Source organism: Dermochelys coriacea, chromosome 2 (genome assembly GCF_009764565.3).
Source record: "Dermochelys coriacea isolate rDerCor1 chromosome 2, rDerCor1.pri.v4, whole genome shotgun sequence".
In the NCBI taxonomy this organism is placed as follows: domain Eukaryota; kingdom Metazoa; phylum Chordata; order Testudines; family Dermochelyidae; genus Dermochelys; species Dermochelys coriacea.
Genome location: NC_050069.1, coordinates 33,763,055 through 33,789,238, shown reverse-complemented (window position 1 = coordinate 33,789,238; position 26,184 = coordinate 33,763,055). Strand labels below are relative to the sequence as shown.

Below are 26,184 nucleotides of genomic sequence, written 5' to 3'. Positions count from 1 at the left end.
CACTGATCCATCTTGGTACTAGTGGCACGGCCATATGCAGGCTTGGAAGGATTAGATTTGTATCGATACAGGTCAGTAAACTTTAATTTCATTGCCATATACAAACCGATGAAAAAAAATATTTCCATCAATAATTGAAATTTAGACAGGCAAAGAAAGAAAAGTACTGCTTGAGAACTTACTAGTTTGATTTAAGGATGTTTACACTTTGTATATTTTGATATGTGATGCTGACAATGTCTTTATTGCTTTCTTGTTATAAAGCTTTACCTTTTTGAATCTCAATGTCTACTATCATTAAATAAATTATGGTCTGATCCCTCCCATAATTTTGTGCAACTAAAAAAATCTGAATCGACAAAAATTAAAAAAAAATGCTTAAAAACAAACCGATATTATCCATCTAAATTATAAAAAAATTCCAATTCTGCCAAGTCCAGTCTTATGTGGAGAAGGAAAGGTAAAGCTGTGTCTCATCTGTATGTTGTGGCACTTGAGTCCATGTCATCTGCCGAGTTCATCTAGTGGCTACATGTAGATACTGAAAAAGACTGGAGAGAGAATTGACCCTTGAAAGTTCAAGAGGTAGAGATGCAATTTCCAGTCACTAGCCATTGGGTACGCCTTCCAGCACTAAAACACTTTAGCACACTTCCCTGGATCCCTGCCACCTCTCAGGTGAGACAACATCTCATGATCAGTGTCAAATACTGCAGAAGGTCCAGGAGGATGAGAATGGATGTTTGCCCTCTATCTCCTGACAAGAGGAGATCATTGATCAGTGTCCCTAAAACAGTTTCAGTTCCATGTCTTGGCCAGAATTCAGACTGTATCAGGTCTAAACTTTTATCTTCAAATCAGTTGAGCTTGTAGTTAAGACTGGCTATCTTTTCCATAAGCTTGCTCAGGTTTGACACTGGGTGGTAATGGGCTAGAATGAACAGAAACATGGGTTTCTTCAATGTTGGTTGGACTATTGTGTGTTTGAAGGAGAAAGGGAAGATTCCTTAACTCACTGATGCACTGGCTATTTTGATTAGGATGGCACTAGAGTGGAACCTCACTTTACAGAAGACATTTCTTTTGCTTCTCAAAATAAAAAAAAGTGGCATATGAAGAATGCACACTTTAAAATGTGAATATATAAGAACATAAATGCTAGATTAAATATGACCAGCATATCATAAAACATAAAACTGATTCATCAAGTGAAACCTTCAGCTACTTTTGCACGAGTGATCAATAGTTAAATCCTTTTTATAAATGTAAATATTAATATTCTTTGAAGTATGCTAAATAAAATGTCCTGTAGAGTATCTTTAATGAGAAGAGACTCTTTGCTTAGTCCTTGAACTCTGAGCTAACTTGATCCTACTAATAATCATTAACATTTAGATATAAGTAGGCTCTCTAAGGTCATCAAGAGAGCTCAAATGACACCAACATTCCGGAATAGCTTTGTATTTCTTAAAATCCTAAGATCTGTCAAATGTACAACTTTTACAGTACTGAAAATTTGCAGGCACTAGCAGAGCCCCATAAATCATCCTATATTTAGCAGAAGCTAATCCTTACGAGCGTAGTACTTTACAACAAATTATTTTTTTCAATTGAGGGAATTTTGAGCATTCATTAAAAACTTTTATACTCCTACATCAGCCATAACTGATGTAAAAATACTGAAGCAAAATAAAAATCTTAACTTGATACATAGCATCTAGTGCAGTTTAATAGCATTACAACTTTGTAATTAATATATGCAACATTAAGTAAGGCTGATTAAAATTCTTATGCCTAATTTATAGACAAATGAAAATAGTATCCCCACTAATCTTCACATTCTTAATTTTAAACTTTCATCACCATCTGTTAAAGACTTTATTCAATCTGACTAATAAGGAATCCATATAAAATAAATAATAAAGGCAGCAATTATCTGGTAAATATGAATTCCAGACATTTAAAAACACTTTCAAAATCAGTTTATGAAGACAAATAATGCTGAGTAATGAAAATAGGTGATGAAAAGCATTTAGGCAGAGATTGCTGGAATTAAAGTTACTTTTTATCCTGTTATCTACTATAACTACAGGAATAGGAAAATGAACTTTTTGCTGACTTCATAACATACTAAAAAGAGTCTTTTGCCAATTCCATCTCTGTTGAAGTTAAACGTCTTAATTGTTTCTTTAACAGAGAGCGACACAAAGGGATGCAGAAGCATATTTTCAGATAAGCGTTTAAATACCACTTCCATATTCTGTCTTTATCTGCAGTTGAAAATTCTTCCAAGTTTCATTTTAGAGCTGCTTTTACATTTCAGAAAAACATGATATATCTCAAAGTAGTCAGCTTCACTAGCCTTGTACCACTACATTAATAGTTTCTGGCAAACATTTCCCTAACAATAAACTGATTTCTAATTTATCCTGAAAATATGCTACATAAAAAATACTTGCTAGAATACATTTTGATGAAAATCTGTATATCCTAAACTCCATCAGTCTATGGATGTTTGTCCACTAGTACATATAGTTCCAATTTCCATCACTGGTGCTGGGAACCACATGATATTCAAAGATAGAGATTACTGGTAACATCAAACAGGGCTCAACATTTTTCTTTTTTAAATCAGTTTCCCCACTATTCTTCCCTCCCCCCCCAACCAAACAAACTGTTTAAAGCCTTGAACTACCGAGGATATTTAAATGGTTATGGGGTATATGGTTAGGTTCCAACTACACAACAACTTAACCATACTGACCATGACCTGGTCACAACTATGTCTAACCCCAGCCTTCTGCCTCAACAGTAGCTGGAGAGTAAACCAGGGGTTAAGATTAGATTCAAACCAGGAAGTGTTGTGCTAGAGATACTAGTATCACTTGAGACTCTCAAGGGAGGTTATACAATTGATATGATATGGAATGTTGCTGATAGTGGCAAGAAGATTTAGTGATAGTGTTTATAATAAACTCCATCAGCTCAGTGCTACAAACTACTTGGTAATATACTACATAAAAATTAATCCACTCAAAACAGAACTGTGTTGGAATAAACATATCTGTTTTATGTGAAAGAAGTTACCTTGGTTATAACAGAGTATGGGAAATATAGTTATGAGGTATTACTACCTCCAAAAGCCGAAAACAAAGATTCCATTAGATGAACTAATAAAAAGCTAAAAAAGCTAGGTGCAGTATTTATGAAGATAGGGAAGTGAAGACAGTCAGCAGCAGGCCAGATAGTGTGTATTTCTCCAAGACTTCTGTGGCGATGCCAAGAAGCACAGCTTCATTAGGATGTGCCAAATTAGAAGATGCCTACTGGGCATGCTCAGTGGTTCTTCCTCCCCCCCCCCGCCACATCAATCCCTGCCCCTCCCACAACAAACTGAGCACAAAGGCTACTCCACATGTAGCTAGACTGCTACGTTTTAAAGACTTTATCTTTAAAAAAAAAAATACAAAGAATGCATAGCTTTCATACAGTGACTTTCATATCAAATTTGTTCCAGTAATGAGTAAAAGTTGGTTCCAGCTGCCAGCACTTCAAGTTCAAGATGGCTCTGAAAGCTTCCATACTGCCAAAATAAAATTATTTACCTTTAGGCAGAGACCAGCTTTATAGGAAAGTTTTTCAAAAAAAGATAAATGCATGTAAAAACAGGGAATTATAAATACATAAATATAAATGCAAAACTTATTGCGAACTAGAAGTGAATCTTTCCCTTTGTATTTATTTTAGATAATGCTTTTTTTTTTTTCCTCTGACAATGGTTGACTCTTAATGGAGCACAAACAGACCTCAATTGCCTGAAACATAAATTAATGGGTTAAATTTTAAAAAAGTTCATTACTGCATGTGTTTATGGGTTTCTTACCTAATGCTGATACATTGATGAATACGACAGAAAGTCTCAAATATAAAAAGACGAGCATTCTCAATGAAGTCTTCAAGACACGCCACCAAGAAAAAGTCATTCACAAGCACCTGTAAGGACAGGGGAAAAGAGAATAATAATAGAAACAATATCTAAAGTAAATGTACTCATGCAGATAGCCTCAGTAACTAAAACCAGTGATTAGCGTCTTCTGAAGCAGTTTCTGGAATATTTTAAAATATACCCAGAGTTTTACAGATTAACACACAAATTTGCAGAACATAATCTGCTAAAACCCAATTATCCTGTCCACTGTATATGTGTAATTTCTATCCAAGTCTTCTTCCAGTAAGGGGACGATTGGTCCTCCAATTCTCAAGATTTTAATAAAAGCTCTCTACAGCAGTAAAAACAATGTATTTATTTTCTCTTCCTCACTGCAAGATTTCCACTTTTGCAATTCTGGGAAAATATTAAGTGGACAGTGACCTCAACAATTCTGCTAATGTGCATGCCAAAACAGACTCTAGCTCATTCTCCCACAGCTATATTGACTCTAGTGCCATCAAGAGGCAGTTCACAATTGCATGAACATAATAGTCCTTTCTCTATAATACGAGCCTTAGATTTTCCATCAGATAATTATGGTAATGGATTACATTTGTAACTATAGGAATTTTCATCCCATTCATGTATCAACACTGAAATTTAAGTATATTGCTTCAGGAGTTATAACCTCTTCTGACAAAGCAGATTACTCTGTAGAGCAAATGAGTTTATTATGTAGCTAAATATTAAAATTACTAATACCAAGTTTGGAGGAACCAAGGTAAAATAACATACTGTTACAGAATCTGTACCCATTTCTCTTAAAATATTTATAACTATGCTATTCTACGGCAACCAAAGTTTCGAACTGTAGACTCAATCACAAATGATTCAGTATAAGATTTCTCTGATCTATGAATAATCTGCTTCAGTTCTTTCTGCAGACAATATAAAATTTACTTTTTTGCAATAACCTTAGCAGATACATGTGAAAATATGCCACACACTATGTAGCACAAAAATTACACAAACATAACATGCACTAAATACTAATACCTACACATTAAACTAGCAGAAAAACAAATCAAGTCATCTATCAATAGTGAAGATTTATTTCACAGTTCAGTTTTAGCAACTAGCCACAAATCCCAAAAGAATACAAAATTTAATTACCCTGTGTGACAGGGTGTTGAACAGCAAGACTGCAGAATCAGTCCCCTGCCACACCAGCCCCATTTAGGTGAATAAAGTGGAGCTGGCTGGAAAGACCCTGACCTAATTGGGGAATGAGAGTCAGTTGGCAGCCCAATTAGCCCAGAGCTATTTAAGAGGCTAGGAAGAAGGAAGCCAGGATGGTGAGACAGAGCAGAGCGAGCGAGTGCAGGCAGGGAGAAAGCCCTTCCTTCCTGGGTTCAGAAACAGAACTTTGTATGGTGAGAAGGTGGTAGAAGCACAAACGTGTAAATAAAAACACCAGTGGTTTCAGAACCCAAGGGTCTCTGAGTGACTTTATCTGAGCCTAGCAAAGGCAGGAGCCAGGAGGGCCAGCTGCACTCTGTTACACCCTGGTATACTTGAGTCATAGGACTCAAAGCTTTTCAGCATGGAAACTGAACTTATGAACTTTTGCTTATCCTTTTAGTAAAAATGAGAGTCTTTACAGGTGAAAAGCCCACAGCCAATCTTCTCTCTGCAATCACCACAAATTTCTGATCATGCTCAGTAGTACACTTCTTCCGGATAAGCCCACCTGACAATGCATTACTTGTGTGGTTGATATCACCTAAGCCCCTTCTACTATCATATTTTTATAAATTGGAAAATGCACTGGGCTAGAAAATGTATTATAAATATTTTAACTAACATTAAATGTGAGTCTTCCTTTATTGTTTGCAAGGACAGTTGTGTTTAAAAATGTTAGCTAGCTGTATTTAACGCTACACAATTATCTTTGTCTACACTCAAGGCAAAAAACACACTTTCTAATACAAAGCACGTTCCAAATGTAGACAAGGCTTGAGTGGAATCTTTGTTCTATTCATATGTTCTCTTCCCTCCACATGTCAAGCTCAGTGCTGTTTTGCTCCATCAACTGCTCTCAGCCTCCTCTGATGTCCATGTTTGGTGGTCAGGAAATTGTCAATAACTTGATCAGATTGTACTTCATGTTCTGAGAAAAAGGATTCTTTCCCAGCCTGACCAATTTGGCAGCTAAACTTGCTACCTTTCAGTATTTTTCTTCTTTCCTATTAATTTTGGAAAGTTTTATATGATCTAGAGAGTGAGAAGCTAAGACAGACATCTTTGCGGCTGATAACCAGCTTGAAAATACCAGAGTAGTGCAAAAAAACAAAAGCAGAGTCATTATTGTTGTGGAAGTATATATTTTGCATTAATTAAATATTTTAAATTCTTCTGAAAGAAAATCATTCCATGATTATGGAAAGCAGACATTCATACCAGAGTGCCAAAAACTGCATGGGATAGTGGCCCTATGGGGAGGGGAGACGGGGCTAGCTTCCTCTCAAAGTGGCAGGCCCATGTTTCTCTCAACCTGTACTATCTAGCAGCCTGGATGGCCTCTCACCCCATGACAAAATAGCTGTATCTGCAATAGCTGCTTCAAAAAGTGTCAAAAAATGGGTCCAAATCACAGGATTTTTCATTTAAGAAAGGTGAAAGATTATTTACCAACAGATTCACTGAAAGAATTTTTATAAGATCATGTTTAGTATATTTATGTTGCCAACATCTGAAACTTACAAAATTGTTAAGTTTACACAACTAAAAATCTTACCGCTTCACACTCTCTCAGTTTTTTCTGGGCACCATCGAAGTCAAAATTAACATACAAGCATTCTACAAATTCTGTAATAGGGTCCTTGTATGTGTAGGATTCCTGTCAAAGTCATTCAAGAATATTAGATATTTCAAGATTTTTCAAGAAATAACACTTCATAATATTCACAAAATCAATTAAGAGTATATTTTACATTTCTTAAATGAACCAGCACTGACAATTTCCAATTTATTTCCAATTAAGATAAATATTTAAATATCTTATTTAAAAGAATACTTGTCAATTTAAAATCATTAAACAATTTTATTTAACTTAGTAACTAAATCCACCTAAGATTATTAGAAATGGAAGAACTGTTACTATTGATGCTTCGTTTATTTTTTGCAGCTATCACACCTTGAACAATGAAAATTAATCAATTTTACAACCAGTGCTGCAATATTTGGGCTGATAATACTTCAGCTGAAACATTCATTAAAAAAAACACATTGTATTTTGTTTCATTTCAAAATACGTTGTTTCTTCAAAATCTAAGTTTGGGAACAAATCTGAATTTGCTATATTTTCATTTCATACCATAGTTTGATACAGGATATTTGATTAGGATGGATCTCCCATTTTACAAATGGGATGGTGTCTAAATGTCAATGAAAACCATTTTGTATTTTAATAAGCTAAATATTTAGAATTACTTTTCATATTGAAAATTACAAAAATAATTTCCTAAATTACAAGGAAATAACCTGATCACAGTAGACCTGAAATTAAATCCATGACTTTCATAATTCAATTAGGAAACACTTTCAAATACTTCTCAAATAAGAAGTTTAACTTTTAACATAGAAAGGCACCATGCAACTTGTTTACTTGAAAAACAGTACTTAAAGTATTACAGACAACTGGCAGTTTAAGTGAGCAGTAACTAAGATGTACAACTTGTAATAAACTTTTTCCTTCTTTGAAAGGAAGCTATGTAAATTCTCAATACTGGATGTAACAAATTATAAATCTGCTCATTTACAATCCAGTTTTGCAACTATTAAATTTTGTGAAGTATTACATTTGTTAATCAATTTATTGATGCCCATCATGTAATTAGCAAAGCCTAGAGTCCTGTGGTATTGTAATGTAAGGAAGTACAACAGTTGGAGGCCAATATATCAGTTTCTGATAATTCTATAACCTTCAAGTGTAGTCCACCAGTTAGAGTTCTTCCCCATCTGTCAAAGCAGGATAACTGCTTTGAAATCTACATTTGAAAAGTATTACTTCAGAGCTAATATTATAAACACAGAAGTGACTTAACAGCATAAAAAGAGAGTGTTGGAATATTTATTCCCTGAATGGGTATTGAGAGGTTTCATTATGTATCCTACATATTTTGGTTTGGTAACATCAAAATATGTTCTACTAATGTATTTTACTTCAACCAATCTTTATTTAGTTTGAATAAGAAATATAGATAAAATATTTCCATGCATAACAAATTGTTCCAAACAATGTCAGAATTCTTAACGCTTTTAAAATTCAATTCGGATCCTACTGCTTCATTTCTTTATGTTGTCTTACATTACTGCATCCGATTTCAAATGTACTGGAACCCAAGGTAGAAGTTGGTTCTTAATTTCTATCCATTTGAAATGTTAATGCTATACATTAAGTTGTCTAGGCACTAATATCAAATGTTTTGAAAACCTGTAATAATACTTCAAATTTTTATATTTTGTTTTGCATAGTTAACTAAGCTTATGTTTAGATTTAGAAAAATCAGTTATATGCCTCTATTCATTTCATTAGCATGTGTAGCACAACTATTAGATATTTTAACATTATTTTCAAACATGTCTAAAAGACAAAAAGTTTAACAATTAGTCAGTCATGTGGATTTGAGGTGCCATCTTTCCTACGAAAGACACAAAGGACTTCAACAATGGATCAAAACATTCCTTCAGTAAGTATCTTGATTCTTTCATTATAAACATGGACTAAAAATATCTTGAAATAGCCACTTTGGTGCAAGTGTTGTTAGGGAAGAAGCTTGATATAAGGGATATAATACTTTTTAGGTCAGTGTATATTGGCTCAGGGCTTGTCTACTCTTGAAAAGCTATAGCTGTAGTGCTTTAGTGTAGACACTACTTTCGCCAAGAGGAGGGGTTCGCCCATGGGCATAGGTAATTCACCTCCCTGAGAGGTGGTGGCTAGGTCAATGGAAGAATATGTCTAACATCAGAGATTAAGTTAGCTTAACCATGTTGGTTATGGGGGAGGATTTTTTCACATCCGACTGACATAGCTGGGTTGATCTAACTTTATAGTTTAGATCAGGCCTCGATGGCTTACAAATTCCCTAAACTTGTTGGGTAAGCAAAGTTTCCTGTTCACTTTAACAAGAGTTGTAGTACAGGACATGTGAGAGGAAGCAACAGAGTTGGGTCCAAAATATTTTCATGTTTATTTTTGTCCCCTAATCTCTCAGTAAAGCCTTTCATCTTTATTTGGGAAGTGGGGGATTGAAAGAAAATATAATTATTCTTTCTTCTCACAATTCATCCCACTTGATTTTTAAAGAGAAAATAGAACCCCAAAAGAGAAGAGGTACACTGGAAGCAGCAAAAAGTAAAACCACAGGATTCAAGTGTATTTTCAGAAAAATTTACATACCGCAAAAAACATGAAACTGAAAATTTTTTTCTAGTAAGATCAAATATATAAAAAGGAGTTTTATTTCTTACCTGCTGGATAACCTTGACTAAATCTTTCAGCACTTGCCTACGTTTTCGAACATCCTTGTTTGTTATGACTGCTGTAGTCAGATATCGAAGGATATGGGGGCACATAGTCTGTATTGCGTTAAGATACCTGAAGAAAATATTTCACTTGTAATTTTTATATATTTAATAATTAATTTTAATGGTGCAGTTTTGCATCTAAGTGACATCAGAAGATAAAAACAGTTGATAACTTTATATAATGTTGTACTATTTCCTAAATGTGTGTAAATATACCAATAAAGTAGACATTTCTTTTTATTATTTAGGTTAACTGAAGTTTAGTTATAAAATGTTTTCAGAGAATTGGACTTCATTTCCTATCATCATCACACATGCTTGCAATTTTTCTCACTCCAAACACGCAGTGAATAAACCCATAGAAGGGATTTATAAAATGGAAAGCATCCAACATACCATATGATTAACTTTGTAAGAATATTTATTCCAAAAACAAAGAAAAAACAAAAAACAAAACAAACAAACAAAACCCTGGACAATAAAAGAAATCCCAGTCTACTAACCAGTTAAGCCTATTCCTCATCTACACTTTCACATCAATATACCTTTACCAGTTTGTTTTTTCTGAACTTTATTATGAAGTTTTGGTCAAGCCAATCTTAATAAACCCAAAATGTGCTCTGTTGATACTGAACTGGATGGACAGAAATGCAGGTGTTAACAATCAAAAAATTCAACCACTTTGTCTTCTGATTCTTCCTCGATTTTTCACCATTATGATGCATCAAACTGACAACCTCCTTCACATAAAGGTTTGCACTTGAAATGTGCCTCTTCAATTTTAAATGACGAAAAGAATAAAGAAGCTAACTTTATGATCCATCAGGCATTTTCCAGCCTCATATTCCTGTTCTGGGCTCAGCCTATTAGGTTAGATAATTGAGATCACTCACATGGGCCAGTGTCTGAAAATGTTCATAGTGTCTTGATTTTTGATCTTCTTGTGTAGTTCCAGTTTTGTTATTATCAGATCAAGCTAGAGCGCAAATAAGACAAGAGTAGCATCACCACACCTCTAATCTGTAGCTTCTCCAAAGCTTCCTTTATGTTCTTTGGTAAATTTAGAGCCCATCTGTAGAGCCCACTATTTTTTCACCAAAAGTACTCCTCGTGTTTAGTGCAAACTTCAACATACTGCTGGTAGTTGCATGTAAATGCAGAGAATATCTTCCTTTCAGTTCAGGAAGCTGGAACATCAATCCTTTTTCAAAGGAGGAACGCTTAAGGATGATTGCAAAAGGTTTTTTTGTTTGTTTGCTTGCTTTTTTAAACTTCACAGTGTATTTTAGGACTGCTAGTTTTTACTACTACTTCAAAAAGCTTTAGCATGCTGAAAACCTACACAACAGAAGTTTAGCATGACTGCACCTAGCAGCATTTTCATTTTATGTTAGTTGTCTGATCAAAACGCAAAGATGATCAAATTCCATGGGAATGGGCATAATATACAAAAACCGAAAAGGTTTTTCTCTGAACTCTTGGAATACGCCTTCAGCAACCTGGACACAATATTCTGAAATCTTCTTTTCAGATTTAGAACAGAAGGCACTAAATTAAGACCACACTTTTCCCTGAATAAATGTTTGTAGCCATTATCGGGTCATTTTGCATCAGTGTTAACAGTGACTTTCAGTTCCTCCTCTAATTTTTCCTGTATTTCTTTATTTGCAGTACCTAGAAGTAGAGCTTAAATCTTTCAGGACAAATACATCCAAGGCAAAGTACTTCTGCAATTTCTTTAAATTGATTATTTTGTGCTACAATGAAGGCAATGATGTAAGCAAAGTTGAATGCTGATCAAGTTCAAGTCTGTGCCGGTTAGTTTTTACAATACCATTGCCAGTTATCTGCTTTTTAGGGGTTGACAAATGCAGACTTGAATCAAGTGACTGTTAAGAGCAGTAAGAGGCCTGGAATAGCAAATCATTATCATGGCTACACTTTTTACAAATGTAATAAAAAATGTCCCACTTGCAGGATTAATCCCAATGCTCTGCTCTTTTATTTCAATAAAGTTTAATTCAATGGTACATTTCATTTTGAAGCTGAAGCAGCTTTCAGCACTTTTAGAGATGGCATGTATCTATGCTAGCTTGCTATTTTTTTACCTCTTGACAACATTTACACACTTCAGAATTGTTTATAATTTCAGTCCATTCAACTGCTGGTTTCCTACCGCTTTCTTTTAATTTTAGGCACGCTAAGACAGACGGATGCTCACCAAACATCAGCGTATGAATTTAACACCCATTCATCAGTAGCTTTCACATTTACAACAGTCAGAATAAGGGCCTGTCTACACTTAAAATGTTACAGTGGCGCAGCTGTAGCACTTCAGGGTAGATATAACCTATAGCAACAGGAGGAATTCTCATAACATAACTAATACACCATCCCAAGAAGTGGTAGCTGTATTGAGGGCAGGATGCTTCTGTCAACATAGCACTGTCTTCATAGGGACTTAGGTCGGCTTAACTATGCAGCTCAGAGCCCTGAGAAATGAGGTTATGCTGAACTAATTTTCTAGTGTAGACCAGGTCTAAGAAACTACCTGAAGAAAATTCAGCTCTTTGAAGAATGAAAAATAGGGTGAGTGTTATATAGCTTTACATGGAATCGCTTTATTAAGTGATCTGCATGCCTTCCAGAAGTTTCTAAAATTCAGCAAACCAAGACCCCTGAATAATTCACAACTCTTCCAATTTTCCTTCAATTTCAGGGTTCAAGACTGTTCTATAACTTTTGTTTCCTAATAGGAATAACAGGAGCTCTGATACTTTCATTTACCTTTTAAGTTTTAAGAATAGGTAATATTTTAGCCTCAAAAAGCTTTTCAAATATATTTTAATATTTATATTTCAGTTACAAGCTCAAAATATGTAAATACACTCAGTTTTCTCTCCAAAAAACTGTTTCCCCCCCACAACCCTCACATATTAACTAGTTCTCCTAGGAAGATGTACTCCAGAAGTAAATTCGTTGCTGGAAATCAAACAAGTAAAACTTCTCTATGACTAAATCCAAAACATATAATTCAATTTAAAACAATCTAGTCAGCTCTGAACATGCAGGGAAAGCCATGAAAGTGATTATGCTCAAAGCTCTACCAAATAAAATAAAACTGAAAAAAAAAAAGATAAAATTTCTCTTGTAGTTCAGTTATAGTAATCTTAGATGTTACTTGTAGTAACAAAGCAAATGAGTTTTTAAGAAAACTCTGTAAACTGAGGCTGGTGTGCTGATGAATGCATCATATTAGACAGGGAGGCTGGCCAGCCAAAGCATTTAAGGCTGTGACTAGATTCCACAAAATAAATTTGTTTTAATGATGTTCTGGAATGCCCAGTTTAATTTAGCTATTAGGGAAAATAAGTAAACATTAGCAAAGACATAGCAATTTCTTGTTTTAACTTTTTCAGGTCACCTATGAATCAATGAAATTAGATAAATAAGATCAAGACTCCTCTAAATATTTAAAGCTTTGAAAATGACACCATTCTCATCAACCACTGATGTGTAAGACACCCACCCAAAGTCAGGAGAATGAACATAATGTGTTTAATGTTTTCAGTGTGAGAATTTGAAAGTGTCTTGTTATTTTTTTTTTGAGATGAAAATGTGGCTTGCAAACAGATGTTCAGAAACTGGAGGCTCTAAGACAGAAACTACTTATTATAAAAAAAAGCTTTTGATGTGCAGCTGTCATTTCTAAGCTGCATTTTAATTATACTTTATTGGTCCTTGATCAGGTAGAAGAAAATTAAAGATTTCAAACATTAATTAATTCAAGACTACCTTATTTTACTGTTTAACAAACTGAAAAGCTTTAAACGCTCCTGTAACCCAAAGAACTTCATATGAAAAGAGTTAATGTAAAACTTTCTAGAAAACTAAGTCCATTTCTTATAATGCAGTTGCAAGGAAAAAGGATTAAATATCCAATTGCTAAATAAAAAAATTTGATTGCATTGCTATGACTCAGAAAAGTAATATCCAAAGAATTATGTTACAAATGCATTCTTTCAATAGCACCTGTATCTTAAGTCACTGAGACAATGTTTCATCTCTAATTGCATCTATTTACTTGATAGCCTACATATTGTTTTACATCTTGACGAGATTCAAAAGCACAAGCTCTCTCCATTTATAAATTCAAAGTGAAATCAGGCAATGTTATGAGTGCATATGATGTAACCAATTTAAAAGTGCATTGTCATTCTACATTTATATTACAGGAGCAAATATGATACTGATTAGCTGTATTTGTTATCCACAGAAAAGGAATTCTTCCTAAATTAACGATCCCTTTGTTGCTTAATGCTCGTTTACAGTAATATTATTTTAATAGGTAACTAAGTGTGTGAAACTAGTAAACTTCACAATTGTGGAAATCTTAGGTGTCTCCTTACACTCTTCTGATCTCTTTACATTATTTCCTTTCATGGCTGTACAACACAATGCAACATTATTACTAATTTACACATTTTAATGGAACATTGAGTACTATGGTGATACAAATATTAAAATAGAAATAGATGATAAAAAACCCACAAAATTACTCTAACATCAGGATAAGATAAAAGTAACGCAATTGTATTTGAAAGCATCAATTCAAGTCCTCCTTATTGGTAGTGACTGAAAAATGTTACCATAGGATGCTTGTTTCATGGCTATAAGAGAAGTTAGCTGGAGGTCTGCAGTTCATAATGGACAGCTGTCCACATCATAAAGCCCAAACACAATTAACACACGACACAATCTCTTTCCATGGTATATTTTCTGCAATTTAAATTTTTTGTTGTAATTGTTTGAGATGGAAACAAACACACTGATATGGAGAGTGAAAGGGTTAATTTAATGGTCACTGATTAGATTAGGCCAAATAAGGGTTTGGGATGATTCACCTGGAGTTAAATTAGTTGACAACACCATGTTTAATTATCTCAGCTGGATTACTCCAAGACATTAAATCTGCATTCTACATGCAAGAATGAAAACTAACAAAAGCATCTCTAAAGCCTCCTCCACAGAACTGGTGGTTAACATGCTGGCAGTAGGTCTATATTAGCTCTCCCACCATTGCTACCACCGCTGATACACCAGTGATGGGAAATTTTAAGAAAAATGTTACTTAAATGTAGTCAAAGAGCAACAGTTTGGAGGGCCTGCTGGATAAACAATACTCCCAGCACTTGGAGAGCCAGACATTTAAGTTAATAAGTAAAAGATGTTTCATCAAACTATTAGATTGTCTGACAAAGTGCAGCCTCATTTATTCTCAAAGAGGAGTGAGATAGTCCTACATAAGGGACAGCAGAACGCATTGGTCCATGTGCTTAGAAAAGCAGGCCCATGTGAGCTCATTATGCCTGTGCTCAATTCGCTTCAATGGGTTCCCATCAGCTCCTGGGTGCAATTCAAGGTACTGGATTTAATCTGTAAAGTGATACAGACCTTAAAAACAGGCTACACTCACGTTGCTCTACTAAAAAAGAAAAGGAGTACTTGTGGCACCTTAGAGACTAACAAATTTATTAGAGCATAAGCTTTTGTGAGCTACAGCTCACTTCGTCGGATGCATTTGGTGGAAAAAACAGAGGGGAGATTTATATACACACACAGAGAACATGAAACAATGGGTTTTATCATACACACTGTAAGGAGAGTGATCACTTAAGATAAGCCATCACCAGCAGCGGGGGGGGGGGGGGGGGGGGGGGGGGAGAAAGGAGGAAAACCTTTCATGGTGACAAGCAAGGTAGGCTAATTCCAGCAGTTAACAAGAATATCTGAGGAACAGTGGGGGGTGGGGTGAGGGGGAGAAATAACATGGGGAAATAGTTTCACTTTGTGTAATGACTCATCCAATCCCAGTCTCTATTCAAGCCTAAATTAATTGTATCCAGTTTGCAAATTCATTCCAATTCAGCAGTCTCTCGTTGGAGTCTGGTTTTGAAGCTTTTTTGCTGAAGGATAGCCACTCTTAGGTCTGTGATCGAGTGACCAGAGAGATTGAAGTGTTCTCCAACTGGTTTTTGGATGTTATAATTCTTGACGTCTGATTTGTGTCCATTCATTCTTTTACGTAGAGACTGTCCAGTTTGGCCAATGTACATGGCAGAGGGGCATTGCTGGCACATGATGGCATATATCACATTGGTAGATGTACAGGTGAACGAGCCTCTGATAGTGTGGCTGATGTGATTAGGCCCTATGATGGTATCCCCTGAATAGATATGTGGACAGAGTTGGCAACGGGCTTTGTTGCAAGGATAGGTTCCTGGGTTAGTGGTTCTGTTGTGTGGTGTGTGAGTATTTGCTTCAGATTGGGGGGCTGTCTGTAAGCAAGGACTGGCCTGTCTCCCAAGATCTGTGAGAGTGATGGGTCGTCCTTCAGGATAGGTTGTAGATCCTTGATGATGCGTTGGAGAGGTTTTAGTTGGGGGCTGAAGGTGATGGCTAGTGGCGTTGTGTTATTTTCTTTGTTGGGCCTGTCCTGTAGTAGGTGACTTCTGGGTACTCTTCTGGCTCTGTCAATCTGTTTCTTCACTTCAGCAGGTGGGTATTGTAGTTGTAGGAATGCATGATAGAGATCTTGTAGGTGTTTGTCTCTGTCTGAGGGGTTGGAGCAAATGCGGTTATATCGTAGCGCTTGGCTGTAGACAATGGATCGAGTGGTATGATCTGGATGAAAGCTAGAGGCACATAGGTAGGAATAGCGGTCAGTAGGTTTCCGATATAGGGTGGTGTTTTTGTGACCATCGCTTATTAGCACCGTAGTGTCCAGGAAGTGGATCTCTTGTGTGGACTGGTCCAGGCTGAGGTTGATGGTGGGATGGAAATTGTTGAAATCCTGGTGGAATTCCTCAAGGGCTTCTTTTCCATGGGTCCAGATGATGAAGATGTCATCAATGTAGCGCAAGTAGAGTAGGGGCATTAGGGGATGAGAGCTGAGGAAGCGTTGTTCTAAGTCAGCCATAAAAATGTTGGCATACTGTGGGGCCATGCGCGTACCCATCGCAGTGCAGAATGTGCTCTACTACACATTCATGACATCCAAGATTACCAGAGCCCTTCTTTCAGAAATATATCAAAATAAGTCCACACCTAAAACTAGCAATCATCGCAGTTTTTACTTGCAGTGATATAAGTTGTATCAGTTTTATTATGTAACCAAGATTTTATGATTTTTTAAATGATTTTTATTGTACCAAATACAGTTACAATCTGGCAGACTGTGGTAATACTATCAACAAATAAAACAGCATTCATTGATTCACACTGCCGCTTAGGGGACGAAACCAATTCTTTCCAATATATTATGAGTCTTTAATACTATTCAGAGTAGCTGCCGTGTTAGTCTGTATTCGCAAAAAGAAAAGGAGTACTTGTGGCACCTTAGAGACTAACAAATTTATTTGAGCATAAGCTTTCGTGAGCTACAGCTCACTTCATTGGATACATTTTAATACTATTGACCAGTAAAGTGATGTTGACTCTCACATTCTCTCAGAGATCCCAGATGGTTTTACACAACTGTTCATCTATTCAGAGGGCTTTCATGTGGACTTCCTTGGATATGTCTACATTGCAATAAAAGACCCATGGTCGGATTGGGTCAGCTGACTTGGGCTCATGGGGCTTGGATTGCAGGGCTGTAACACTGCAGACTCGGACTGGAGTCCAGGCTCTAAGACCCCGCAAGCAAACAGGGAGGGTGCCAGCCTGAGTTCAAACGTCTACACTGCAATTTTATAGTCCTGCAGCCCAAGATCTGAGAGCCTGAGTCAGCTAACCCAAGCCAGCTGTGGGTCTTTTACTGCAGTGTAGACATACCTCTAAGGGCTGTAAGTTTTTTTCACTTGTACATGAATTCTTTTTTAACCTGTACATGAGCTGCTGAGGGACTTAGTGAGACTACTTGGCTTGTGATGCTTTTTACTGTGCAGAAGAGAATTATCCAGCCCAGGGAGTTGAAGGGGGTATAGATTCTGCCTTCCCTGTGCCTAGCTGAAGAAATAACGTGTGTGGGGATCAGCTGGCCTGCCACAGCAATTCCGTACATCCCCCAGTCTATATTCTTCCCTGCTAGACTCTCCTGTCTCTCTTGAAGCTCTGTGACAACAAATCTCAGAAGAGGCACAGAGTGGCATCTGTGCTACGGAGGCTAACTCCTCCCCAAACTGACCACTGAGCTTTTCAGGAACTGTTGGAGTGATATGAAGGCATTCTCCAAATCCACAATTAGCTTTCCAGCACCACCTCAATGATGTGGAATATGTGCCAAGACTCATCAGCAGCACGTAGTGCTGGGTGCTACCTATTACCGCTTTCTTCTGGGGCTCAGAACAAATGGAAGGACATCACATTGGTCAGATGCTTCTCCCTGATAGCAAACCAGAGGAAGCTTGCCAGCAGGAGAAGCTGCCTCAAGTCAGAGGCCTTTACTTTAAAATAAATAACTAAACTCATTCAGGAGGCTTTATGTACAAGTTAGCAAATATTTCGCTACAAAACTAAGCACATAAGCACATGTTTAATATATACACTGTTAATGTAATTTTTAAATATTGCATTCTTCGGCTCAGAAACAAATTACAATTCTAAACCAACTGTATCCAACTTGTGGCTCAGGGGCAACTGTGGCCCTTGACAAGGACCATCAAGAAAATATGTACATAATTATGAACTGAAAGTGAACCATACCATGAAATTGTTAATCAGGCCTATAGTTACGGCAGGGAGGGAGGGAAGTAGACGATACCACCTCTTCAGCAGCCCTAGCAGAAGGTTTGGGTGAAATGGGAGTGCTATGAATGGCTGCTGTCCCTTCCCTAATGGCAACCTGTTGCATCAAAGGGGAGGGAAAACGGAAGGAAGCAGCATAGTTTTCTTGCTGCTCCATTGCTGGCTTCCCTGTTGGGCTGTCAGTCTTAAGAAAAACAAGTTAGGCATTCAAAAAGTTCTGATGGAACCTAGGCAAATAAAGTGTTTAATGCAGCCTCTGGATCTTTTTGAAATATGTTTGGACCTTAGGCTGAAAAGGCTGAACATACCATTGTTAAATATTTTTGTCCTACACACTTTCTGCCTCAGTACAAGGTTAATGTCTACACTACAAGCAACTTACTGTGGCTGATAGAGAAAGAGATCAATGATGTTGTCTCTGCCTTTTGGGTGGTTGAAGAACACGAACAAAGACCAGTGGATTAGCCATGTTCTCTGCTGAAGAGACTGGAGAGGGGAGCTGACTGACTGAAAACAAGACAAAATAAAATTTTAAACTGGTGCAGATAGATGGAATGAAAACATGACAATACTACGGAAGTTCTCCTTGGAACATGATGGTAATGTCTATAATGCTCCATCTCCCCTCTATCATTCTGAATTTGGTTCATGGTCCTCTTTTATAGAGGTTGATGTGTAGAACAAGTGTTTCCCATACTGTTAGCCTTGCTCCCCTCTACGCCCTTTACATACTTCGTTGAGCTCTGCAATACTCTTAGAGGGCGACAATACAACATTATCACCCTATTCCAGGAATAAAATAAAAATGGAAAAATTTAACTAACCGATCTGCCAGAGGAAGGGATTCAACTCCCCCACCTGCAAAAAATAATGAGTTTCAGCTCCCACCATCAGCACCACTTCATTGGCTGGTTAACTCAACCACCTCCAGCAGACTGGCAAACAATGGAAGTTGCAAGGTTATGACCATGCTCAGTAGACCAGTGATCCTAACATTAAAAAGTATGATCACAATACTAGCATGGATATTCTTCCTTATGAAATTTCCCCTAGCCACCAAAGTCTAGCACAACCTGCTATAACCATGTAGATTCAGAAGCTTTAAAAAGGGGAGGGGGTTAGAAGATGAGGAAGAGGAACCTGCCTGGCATCAGCTGCCACCCACCTAGACAATGCATAACACATTTAAAAATGTACTAAAACCTTCAAGATTTCCATTTAGAGGGTAAATCACTTAAAAAATAGCCAACTCTGAAATAGTTTCTCTCTCAGAAACACACAAAGGACATCGTAAATCAACCCACTCCTCCCAGGTCATTTTTTTGGCAATCAGTGCCACTGTCAGAAATTGAAGTAGTAGATATCTGACAAACAGTCCAGCAGCCAGATTTTCCCTCACACTAACAATGGTAGTCACCAGAATCATGAGTGAACACTGCTCACTTCAAGAGTGAATGTTGTGGTGGTATAGTTGTAGAAACATAGCAAATTTTGTGTAGTGTCATTTCTCCATCTACATACTCTCACACGCACACATACACACACGCGCGCGCACTTATGCCCACTCCACATTACTAAGATACTATAGAGGAAACTACAATTTTTTCCATATTTCTCCCAACAAATACTTTAAACAAGTTTCCTGTACTCTGTCACAATTTTCATATATTTTTAGTTACCACTGTTCGTTAATTTCTTAAAGGAATGTGTTACCGAAGTGTTAACTGTGTTGTAGTGGAAGCCAAATTATACTATAAGAATACTAGAGCTATTCTTCCATGCTATGACATACAGATGCAACTCTGACTTAAGGAAAAATCCAAGCCCCTTTGCATTTGCCCAATCAATCCTATCTTTTAAGACAAGATGGACAGCATATTCCCAATAGCAAATCAAATACAACAGATATGCTGGTGATAATTCAAACATAACAGTGATGGATACCCACAAACTACAGGTAACAGATAAAATTAAGTGCCAGATTTCCCAATCTACTATATTTTTGTCATCATTTGCAGAAATAGCACTTCCAGATGGCTCTTGAAATATTAGTGTTAGAACTACTGATTGACTTCCTTAAAGCCCAGTCTCTTAGTCTCTAAGCAGCTGTTATAATCTCCCTAATGCCAGGATCCCCTTTCTTCAAAAGACAAAAGAAACTAACTGAACAAAGTTATGACAAATACTGAAAACAAAAATAAAGAAGTTTTCTCCAATCTTTATCAGGTAGTGAACACAGATTAATTTATACTGTTTTCAGACAGAGGTTATTTTTGTGTCCAGAGTGGCCTTGAAAATTGTAATGCATCATCATGCCTTATGGAGACAGGGAATAGTAATACTATTCAGTACTCAACCAGAAAACAATGTCTACATGCTGTGATGCCCCAGCATGTAGATGATACCCCATGATTAATTTAATCCTTCTGGAGGCTGCAGACAGGCCTGTATGATAGGGATTTATCTTAATTTTAGTTTAATGGAAGCATCTTTCAAATTCACAAACATTTTCAAATTGGATGAAAGGGAAGCATGAACAATTTTGAGTAAGAGATTTTTAGCTATATGACAATTCAAATAAAATATTTTATCACATTAATTTCAATCAGTGTCAGTGTCTTTACAAACAATCTCCTGAAATTCATTTATTTCCTCCTCGTGGCTTAGATTTTGTACTGAAATCCCACGTATGTCTGAGTCGCTACATTCTCTTCTCAAGGAGTCTTCCAGGACCCTCTTTTACTCCTTTTGCTCTTTTCCCCTTTTCTACTGCCCCCAAAAAGCCCACACTTGTGATCTTCTCTCCAACAGAAGAGGACTGGACAAGGCTCCATTGCAAATACTTCTTGGCAATGTCAACCATAGCTTCTCCTCAGAGCAAAGTGTGTGAGAGCTCAAAAAAAGATAGTGTTTTTAACTGACAAAATTTCTTCATGTTTTTCTTAGCCAGCCCATCCTTCACCTTAAATTTAATAATATGCTCAAACTTTAACTCACATTATTATCTACAGTCTCTTTCAATCTTGTAAGATCTTCCATGGCTGCATCCCAGTTCTGCATTAAAATTTCAGATGCCAGTTTTCCCCAGAGTGAGCTCAAAGCATTTCTATCTGTTGATGGAACCTGTTCAAAGTATTAAACAAAGTTACATTAAGCACAATAATTTAACACTTTTACTTGGTCAAATGTATTAGATACCAGCTGGTACTATTTTTAAAATATCAAACTCCACACACTCACTTAGCCTAAGTTTTTCTAAATAACAAAATTGGTTAATAAAACATATCACGCCCCTTAGGAGGGAAGGGAGGAACATTCATAGGGGTGCAGCTGGGGGCGGACAGTGAGCTCCACCGAGCTCCACTCCTGGCCCTGCACCCAGGACCCCACCCCCAGCTGTGGCCCCAGCCTGAGCCCCCCTTACCCTAGCCACATCCCGCCCTCCTAGAGTCACGACCCCTCTCCCGGTCCTGGCTTCAGGGAAAGGAGGGGCGCGAGGTAAAAAGTTTGGGGACCACCGATCTAAAATCATTTCAGGACTAGCAAAACTATTAACTATATTAAAACTGCTCCTTATAAAACAGAAAAGTCTGGTAAAAAAAACCCACAAAAAGCAAGATTCCAGGCACACAGTGATGGTACCCAAACTGACAGCAAACCAGAAAAAGAACTGAAATGGTTGGTGACCACTTGGCACTTTAATAACTTTAGCTCCAAATGTTTGGTGCCATACAGAGCTGCTCGTGCAGTCTTAACAAGCTATGCTTTTAGAAGAGGTTCCCAAAACTCAATGGCCCTTAGAGAACCACATCCCACAAGTGAGAATATGCAAAGACCACCTCAAAGAAGTAGAAAATCCTTTCAGATAAAAGCATGTGGCAAAAGAAACATGTCCTACTAAATTAGGCAGTATGTCCCTGAACATATCCAAACCCCCTAAAAGCTATTTTTCTCAGAGCAATTCACCAAGTCTGTTTCAATAAGGGTAGTTCTGGGGTCAATCAGGTTTAGTTTATACAACACTGAACTACAGTAGGTCATTCAGAGTGTCAAATTCTAATCTCAGATCATAGTTACAATGGTTCTTTAATGGCTTATGTTTCACTAACCATTACTTTAAATGAATCTTCTCCCACCAAAAGGAGTAACATAAGTATCCGCTCAAGGTACTAATATACCAGAAGCACACATTATTTTTACTAAAACTGCTTTCAAGAGTAATTTTTAAGAATGAATTATAGCATTTTATTTTTAACATGCTCAAATTCTGAAACACAAAGGAGAGGATCTAGGACAACTGCCCATGAAATAGCATCTCTATCGAAAACAAAACAAAAAAATAGTTCTCTGCAAACACATAAAATGTACATTTCATTGAATGGGTTATTGCATAAAAAGGTTTGATGAGTAATGGGTCACATAAGATTCCTCCTGTCAAAAGCTTTCTCCCTACTCTTTCAGCCTTATTTTGATAAATGAACGTTGTATTATTGTTGTGAAAATCTATTAGTTATTTGCTTTGGAACCCACTTAGCATCTAATTGTAACCAATTAACAGAATAAATAGTGTGATTTATTCCAGAACCATTGAATTTAATCCAAAAGATTAAATAAAATATAGAATATAATAAAACAGAAATATAGATTAACGGCAAGAAACAAAATACAGTAAATATACACAATTACTACGAATTACTTTGCAAATACCATTCATACATTCTAGAAAGGGACATAATGTTATTAGAACTACATGTTCCAAGTGCCAATGTGAAAAGCTTTTTGCTGCACTTTAGCAGGAATTTTTTGCTGCTAAGGTTCATGTGCACTATTTGGCTCAATTCCATGTCATTACAGTTGGCTCTTCATAGAGAACGGCTTTCAGTGATGGATATGCTAGAATAGTTTCAATATCTGGATTTTCCAGCAGTTACCTTAAATTTCCATTTGCTAGCAAAACAGCACAGTCACTCACTGACCAGCAACAATAAATTTACTGTGCTGGGATTCTAACAAGACACTAAATCTTCATTCTCAAAATTCACTCCCAGCATTAACAAATGATATGAATAACCAACTCTTTTCATGTAGTTGTAATGAAACCATGGCTCTGGTTCTACAATCCTTGTTTAAGCTGTTAACATTTCTAAAGCACAATTTTTACTCTTCTAAATCCTCCATAATATTCAAGGGAAGATAGATGGAATTCTTGATAGGAAGCTGTAAATTCAGCATTACCACTGATTACTTTCAATTTACCTGTAAACTTTTCACCACCACTTTTTGTGCACAGGAATTAGATTGCAAATGCTTATGCTTAGTTGTTGCAGTTTATAATACTCTTCCAGTTTAGATTTATAGGAAGAAACAGGAAGTACCTAATACAGTTAAGTTACAACTTTTAGAATTTTAAAACAAATTAGAACAAAAATTAGCACTTGAAAATTTTGCTAATTGTTCATTTTTAACATTGCAATAATCAAGATCATAGTGAGGAGTGATAAGACTTAAACATACAAACTAGGTGTTGGTCTATTCATGCATATGACATACTGACATTTCTGTTTCACTTTTCCATTCTTGAAATTAAGCAGGTGTTTTACATTTACTTCTAGCAGAGCAGAATTCTTGTAAATAGAATGTGCTATTTGATCTCAAGAACAGAACCGATGAACGTAACAAAATGGCACGCGCACTCATGTCAACCTGAACAGATAAAATCCTGGATTTTGTTATTGGAGAGCATCCAGGAAAATACAATTGTAATGCAAATAAGCTTGAACTCTTTGTCTTACAGAAAAATTACATTTTCACAAGTTTAGTGATTGAAAAGTTATTTTCCAACAGTTACTACACAGTATCATATTATTTGTGAATGACTGACAGTGTTCTTGACATTGTGCAAGACGCAAATGAAGACATGTCCCCTGACAAAAGGATCTTGCAATCTAAATAGATTACTGTACACAGACCAGAGTTTCCCCCTATAATCACAAACAGAATATGAAACTGTTAGCAAATAACTAATTAGAATCACTAATTCTGAGCTTGTGTATCTTTTCAGTATTCCTCTTGTATTGAATAATTGTCTCAGGAAGTTTATAATCAGGATATTTAGAATTTTTACAGAAAACAAAGTCGCCTAAATACTTAAGAAAAAAAAACAACTACTTACCAAAACCCTAAAAAAGTAGAGATATTCTGCAGCTCCTGAATAGTTGCCACATTCATACTGGAACTTTGCATACCTGTAGAGAGTGTCTAGGTACTCCTGTCTAAACTGAGAAAGAATACAAAATGTTTGTCTTCATTATGAAAGAGATGTAATTGCAATGGGTTGTGAAATGACTCAATAGTGGGTAGTCACATTTAATTACAGGTACGTAAGTAGCCTGTAAAGAGCTTCAGGGCCTTTGGATGATAAGTGCAATGATAGCAGTGACCAGAGAAACTAAAACACAGAAACCAAAATAATTACTTCATCCTTTATTCATTCTGCTGAATACAGTAACACTAATGTTAGAAGAAGGTAAAACAATAATTAAGCATAACCACAAGTTTTAAGGATGCAATTAATATCCAGATTTCCTTGCTTTTATAAGTTTGTAACACATTTAGTTCAATTTAAGCTTTTAAACATTTTCATGCAAGAAGTTTCGCACATCAGCTACATTTAAACTAGAGAGATAGGCCAGGATGCCATGTTCTTGATATTGCAAGACTATTGGATTAAGTATAATTTAGCCTGTTACTCTTACATATTTAAAAATGTAAAAATAAAAAAAATAAAAAAAAAAAAACTTACACCATGCTTGTCAGCTAGATAATCAAAGAGCATTCGACCATCCCTGTAACAAAAAATAAAGATCTGTAAAACAGTTTTAAGCTGACCATCACAAGTTAATGTGTAATACTAAATAAAGCTATTAAAAGGAACACACAACAGTCTCTTTTTTACTTCTCCTGAGTATCCTTATAACTTTTTTTTTTTTTTAAATCTGTTGCTGTATGAAAGGTCCACAAAAACCAAGGAACTGAGTATATGGAATAAATTGTGAATCCGAATAGACATGATGTGCTGTCAAATTAACTAAAAGAATTTACCATTCACCATAACAACTCTGGATATTCTTGTTCTTCATATAAATGTCCAATCCCTCTAAATATTGATAAGTTCTTGGGATGAAGTCCCAGACCCACTGAACTCAGTGGCAAAACTACCATGGACTACAGTGGAGCCATTCGTCTTTGGACTCAAATTACATCCTATGTCAACTGAGTTCTATCTAAGTATGCAGCTGGTGAAAAAATATTTCCCTTTGGTCAGTTTTGAATTTGCCACTTTTCCATTTCACTGAGTGTCCCCTTATTATGCAACAAAGAGAACAGAAGCACTCAAGCTTCATTCTCTACCATTCATGATTTTATAAACTTTTATCATGTCCCCTCTTATTAATCTGATTACTTAGGTAAACAACCCCAATCTTTTCAATTGTTCTACACAGGAGAGTTTTCCATGTCCTTACTCTTATCTTTCTCATTACCTTTCTTGGAACCCCCTTGTTTCCATCAATTTACCAAGAAGAGATGCAAGGCTTACTGGTCTTCCCCAGATCACCCCTAGAACTATTTTTTTTTTTTAAATATATAGGTACAACATTTGGTACCCTCCAATACAGTAGCTCTTCTAAATGGGATTGTACATTTTTGCTAGCTGGTCTCGTTTCAGATTTTTCAGAATGCTTTAATATATACCTTCTGGGCCTGGTGACTTGTTAAATTATCAATTTGTTCCAGCACTTCTACTTCTGACACCTCAATCTCTGGCAGCACTTCATCTTTATTACCAGAAAGAGAGCAGGTCCAATGTAGACATCTCCCTAATATCCACTGCAGTAAAGAGTGATGCAGAGAAA

General features: G+C 36.4%; 1 protein-coding gene across 1 annotated transcript in view; it reads right to left on the bottom strand.

Annotated features, from left to right (window-relative positions):
- Window positions 1-26,184, bottom strand: part of EIF3E (eukaryotic translation initiation factor 3 subunit E) — a 56,894-nt gene that overhangs the window by 11,167 nt on the left and 19,543 nt on the right. Inside the window, exons 4-10 of the mRNA XM_038390754.2 lie at window positions 25,074-25,116; window positions 24,444-24,548; window positions 21,269-21,394; window positions 18,654-18,778; window positions 9,467-9,593; window positions 6,729-6,830; window positions 3,884-3,993 (exon numbers count right to left, since the gene is read on the bottom strand). Of these exons, the coding sequence (XP_038246682.1) occupies window positions 3,884-3,993; window positions 6,729-6,830; window positions 9,467-9,593; window positions 18,654-18,778; window positions 21,269-21,394; window positions 24,444-24,548; window positions 25,074-25,116 (738 nt within the window). The remainder of the gene's footprint in view (window positions 1-3,883; window positions 3,994-6,728; window positions 6,831-9,466; window positions 9,594-18,653; window positions 18,779-21,268; window positions 21,395-24,443; window positions 24,549-25,073; window positions 25,117-26,184) is intronic.